Source organism: Mus pahari, chromosome 1 (genome assembly GCF_900095145.1).
Source record: "Mus pahari chromosome 1, PAHARI_EIJ_v1.1, whole genome shotgun sequence".
Lineage (NCBI taxonomy): Eukaryota > Metazoa > Chordata > Mammalia > Rodentia > Muridae > Mus > Mus pahari.
In genome coordinates this window covers 16035058-16040138 of record NC_034590.1, presented here as the reverse complement: position 1 = coordinate 16040138, position 5081 = coordinate 16035058, and the positions used below count along the sequence as shown (strand labels likewise).

The 5081-nt window shown below is 46.4% G+C and overlaps 1 protein-coding gene across 3 annotated transcripts in view; it reads right to left on the bottom strand.

Moving 5' to 3' along the window:
• Window positions 1-460: 460 nt before the first annotated feature.
• The window catches only part of LOC110329083 (sialic acid-binding Ig-like lectin 5), an 8194-nt gene continuing 3573 nt past the window's right edge, over window positions 461-5081 (bottom strand). The window contains exons 6-10 of one of the 3 annotated variants that reach the window (XM_021208648.1): window positions 4686-4937; window positions 4292-4594; window positions 3922-4021; window positions 3493-3628; window positions 461-1349 (exon numbers count right to left, since the gene is read on the bottom strand). In XM_021208648.1, coding sequence (XP_021064307.1) covers window positions 1158-1349; window positions 3493-3628; window positions 3922-4021; window positions 4292-4594; window positions 4686-4937 — 983 coding nt within the window. In that variant the 3' untranslated portion in view covers window positions 461-1157. Of the gene's footprint in view, window positions 1350-3309; window positions 3364-3492; window positions 3629-3921; window positions 4022-4291; window positions 4595-4685; window positions 4938-5081 lie in introns of those variants that run through there. The other 2 variants (XM_021208666.1, XM_021208658.1) reach the window with 2 other exon arrangements.

Below are 5081 nucleotides of genomic sequence, written 5' to 3'. Positions count from 1 at the left end.
AAGAGAAGAGAAGAGAAGAGAAGAGAAGAGAAGAGAAGAGAAGAGAAGAGAAGAGAAGAGAAGAGAAGAGAAGAGAAGAGAAGAGAAGAGAAGAGAGAAAAAGTCCAGTTGAGTTTATCTGTTTCTAAATCTCTGTCAATAGCCTAACATACTAGACTCTGTGTCTGGATTCTATCATTCAATGCTACATTTGCAAAACTCACACATGTGTAAGGTGCTATGTCTCTATCCCATAAACATGAACTTTGCCCATCTTATTTCTGATGGGCATTTGGGTGCATTTCATTATTTTATAGGGCTTGAGATTAAACATATTAGGGTCTCAGACATACTATGCAACCCCTCCACCACTGAGCTTAGTCCCCAATTCTTCCATGAAAACACTTGTGCAAGTCTGATGAGCAACTGTATCTTGTGTTTTTAGGTCTCCAGTTCTGAGCAGAATTGCTGCACAATTTGGTAGCTGTATTGTATTTATTTATATTTCATTGACAAGCACTGACTGAGACCACCTTCTTGTATGTTTGCTGGCCACTCACATATACCATTTTGTATTGAATTATCTGTCACTTTTATTGATTTGTGAAAGATCTTTATATATTAATTTTATGCCCTGTGATTGATAATTTTGCTGGGTATAGTAGTCTGGGCTGGCATCTGTGTGATCTTTAAGAGTTTGCAGAACATCCAATCTGAGTCCAATCTGAGATATATGTAGCTACAACTCAGTCACACTTCAAAACAGAATAACTTTAGGAACTAACATATGTTCTTAGATATATACAAGTAAAATTCAAGTATGCATTAAAGTCAAAATGTTCTTCCACACTGCTCAGTCAACATAAAGCCAAATAATCAACAATAAACACTACACTTTCTCCTTGACACGCCTCATGATTATGACCCTTGTGATTATTATTACAGAAGAGGAAGAGAGGGCACAAAGAGAAAAGGTGGCTTCTCTGGGGGTAACACTGAATCTGGAATTGAACCTAGAAATCTCTCTGACCTTCATTCTTTCCAAAACTCCCTCCCTCCACTACATAGCCTTTGGTTTAGAGGGCCACTGATATTACAACACGCTTCTAGCACTTGCTGTCCTCAGCCATGCCTTTCTGGGACTCCAGCCAGCACTGGGACACATGGAGCAAAGAGCTTCAGCTCTTGTGGATCTTGATCTCTGAGTATACAGACTTCATGGCCTCCGTGTTCTGAGGCTTCTGGGGCATCGGGCCTTGGAAGGAGAGGGAGGCATAGTGGAGTTCAGGCTCATCCTTTGGGGTGTCTGGGGCTGTGGCAAGGGGTGGTTGTTCTTTCTGGGCCTGTGACCCTGGTTCATTCAGAGGACCCTGGAACCAGATTAGAGAAGGGAATCAGTCAGGCCTTTGCAGATGGCAGCAAGAATTACCAAAGCAGCTCGGGGCTTAGGTGTGCACTTGTTCATTTATCTGCCTCACGTGTATTTCCTGAGTTCTTCCATTCTATGCTTCCACTCATCCACCTTACTTACTGATGTGTGAACATGAATATGAATATGTACCCAGCCTCCTCCTCTACATTCCCCCAATATGTGGCTCTGTGCACATATGCCTGTATACACAGCACTCGTGACCAACCCCAGGACCTTGGAGATAGTAGGCAAAGGCCCTAACCTTACGCAGCATCCCAGCCCCAGATAACATTAACCTTATAGAGTCTCACCAAGTCTTCACAAGCCCCTCCTTTCCCATTTTATGGATATGAGCATAGTCTGATTCAGGTTAAGTAACTCACAAATGACAGCACCAGACTGTCAAAAATAAATGAAGGCGAGTGAAGCCAGATGTGTCATGCCAGCAATCCCATCACTTGGGAGGCCTTAGAAGGAAGATTATGTCTAGAGCGAGCTCTAGCTTGCTAGTGAGTTCCAGAACAACTGGGCTATACAGAGACCCCATCTCCAAAGACCTACATAAGTAAAATTTCAAAAATAAAATCAAACTTCATCTAATTATAATCTGATGGGCAGAAGCAGGGAGCTACAGTGAGCTCTCAAGAAGCCTAGATAAAACCCACCCCTACCCTTGGGCTCAGAGAACATGGGGAGAGCAGGAATAAGGCTGCAGCTGCAAGAGGCAAGTGATAGTCTGTCTGTTAGACGTGGGATATTTTAACTGATGCATGGAAGATGATGAAGGCTTCACTCAAGGACAGATCATGGAACACATGCCCAGGGAGTTTGGACTCCATTCTGGAGGTCTCGGGGTTGAATATGGTGCTAGCCACATGGGGCACACGTCATGTGAGGGAGTCTCAGGGAAGATGAACTGTCGAGAGGAAAGTACCACTGGATCTGAGAGTCAGAGTGCCCCAAAGTAAGAAGAATGTGAACATATCATTAATAAACTTTACATTTGGTTATTGATAACAAGTTAAAATCACAGTTCCTTGGATGTGTTGTATGGAATGAAATTTGTATTATTAATTTCTGCTTTTTAATGTGACTAATGAAGATTTTTATGTTATACATGTAGCTGATTTTTCTGATAAATCTCAAAAATTACGGGTCTAAGTAGCCCAGACTGTCCTGGACACACCCCCTCCCCCAGCCTCCCATGTAGCCCAAGAACCTCAAACTTTAAATTTTCCTTCCTCATGCTTCTCAAGTACCGGGAATATAAGCATGTGCCAGCAAGTCCAACATTCTGTTGTCTCTATCTTTCTCTATGTGTGTCTCTTTCTGTGTTCCTGTATCTCTGTATGTTTGTCTCCCTTCTTCCCTGCCTTCTCCTTCTCTCTTCCCCTACTGAGGATGGAGCCTAGGGTCTCACAGATGCTAGAAAATTAGTCAACAATAGAGCTACATCTCACATGCCTCACTGTTAACTTCCAGCAAGCACTACAGCTCTGAGCCACACCCCATTCCCTGGGAATCTAACCAAGTGTCCTAGCCCTGGGCCACAATCCCATAGAGTCTATGTAGACAGTCTACTTCTAAGCTATGTCCCTGAATCTCACTGCACAAGGCAAGGGCTCTACTGCTGAGCCACACTTGAGCTCTCTTTTCACATTTGAGTTTATAAGGAGCTCGTAAGTCACCCTGGCATATGGTCAACACTCTTCATCCTCCTGCCTCAGCCTCCTGAGTGCTGAGACTATAGGTCTGTCCTACCATACCCAGCCTGACATTCTATTTCTGTTAGACAACACATATTTGGACTGTAAAGACTCAATAGCTGTGTTTAGAATTCCTTTATGAAAGTTTATTCTGGGCTGATGAGAACAGTGCCGAGGCCAAGGGAAAGACTGTGAAGGCTTGGCAGGAGGTAGCTACATTGGGAAGAGCTTTGCTAACAGAAGCAATGGGTAGGCCTGGGCAAATACCTGAAGCAGAAGATAGAGGTGGGGGCAAATGCCAGGTCCCCAGCCTGTGGCTGTGGGAAGAAAGTTGGATGCTAGAGAAACGTTGAGAAAACAGAAGCTCAGTTTTGATGTGCTGGACTGTCTGGGTACCTGGATTGGGTATCCCAACGAAATGTCGGACGAAGTCATGCTTGCACTCTTTATGGTGGAGGCAGGGTTCTTGACAAGATGGTTGTCTTTTGAGCCTACTACTTTCAGGGCTGATTTCTTCCTGAGGACCTTCACTCTGGAGAAAGAGATGAGGGTTTTGTTTCTGTTTTGTTTTGTTTTTTCAGCTCAGCTAGATGGAATCTGGGACCAGTAAAGACCAAGTACAGGGGCCAGAGATAGAACTATTATTCTGTGTATTAAAGATCCTCAGTGGATGGGGAACTATGTGATTTGAACAGACTGTATCTATACCTGACCAGGTTAGCAGGAGGTTTCTGCTAGTAGCTCATCATCCCACTGGGCTGAGTTTTAGGAATCCTTTAACCAATCAACAGTCATTAGAAGAAGGCTTCACCAAGTGAGACTCACGTGAAGAAGATGAGGCAGAGGCAGACAGCAAGCAAGGCAGTAAGACCTGCTCCCCAGATGGCCCCCAGGACCGTTCCTCTACTGGTTTCTGATTTGCCTGCTAACAAGAGAGACCTGGGGTGATGAAAAGACTTCCTCCGAAGCAGGCATCTTAGCGTCCAACCTTTTCTAATTCATTCCTTGTGAGAATGTCCACTTCCACTTTGGTCTACGTCCTTTCCTCCCTACCTTTGTATGTGACTACAGCCTCCTGCACCCAACCCCCCTACCAAGCTAACAGATAGGAAACCACAAACACTAGCCCCATTTTGCTCACTCCCCGTGTCATTATAGAATCTAGACAGAAAGCATTCCTTTCTCCACACCTTACCCTGTGAGACCTCTGGGCCTGGCACCAGCAAGATAGTGGCCCTCTGAACTCCACCGTCACTCCCAGCTTCACAGCTGAGTCTGCGGTCAGTGCTGAATTCCATGCTGAGGCTCAGGGAGCTGTTGGCCCACTGTCCTGTGGAGCTGGATGTAACCTTGAAGGAGGCATTGCTGCTGTTCCCCTCCAGCACCCCCTCCCCCAGCCGCCAGCGCAGGGAAGGGGCAGGCCAGGCTCTGGAGGAGCAGCTGCAGTGCAGACCCTGACCCTCAAAGGAGCAGGAGGGTCCCAGCAGCTGTAGAGGGCCTGGGGAGTGAAACCCAGGAAGAGGGATCAGCGGGGATTTCCCAGGCTGTGATCACAATGTCCCCCCAGCCCCCATCATTTCCCAACTCACTCCTTATGCTGAGGCTCACAGAGGCTGACTGATTACCCAGACTGTTCTGAGCTTGGCAGACGTATTTTCCCTGGTCCTCCAACTCCACCGGTGACAGTCGCAGTTCGGCGGTGGTAGAGAGCTGGAGGGGCTTTGGGGCCGAGTGCTCCCATCTCAGCATGGCAGGGGGGTTGCTGTCAGCCATACAGACCAGGTGCACGGACTCACCCTCTTGGATCTGCAGAGATGCTCCACTATTCAGGACTTTAGTTTCTGAGGAGGCAGACAGAAGACTGAACCTGGTTGCAGAGGGCATTCTGCCTTTCTCCTCCTTTCACTGCCTTTTCATTTCTCTCTCTCTTTCTCTCTCTCTCTCTCTCTCTCTTTCTCTCTCTCTCTCTCTCTCTCTCTCTCTCT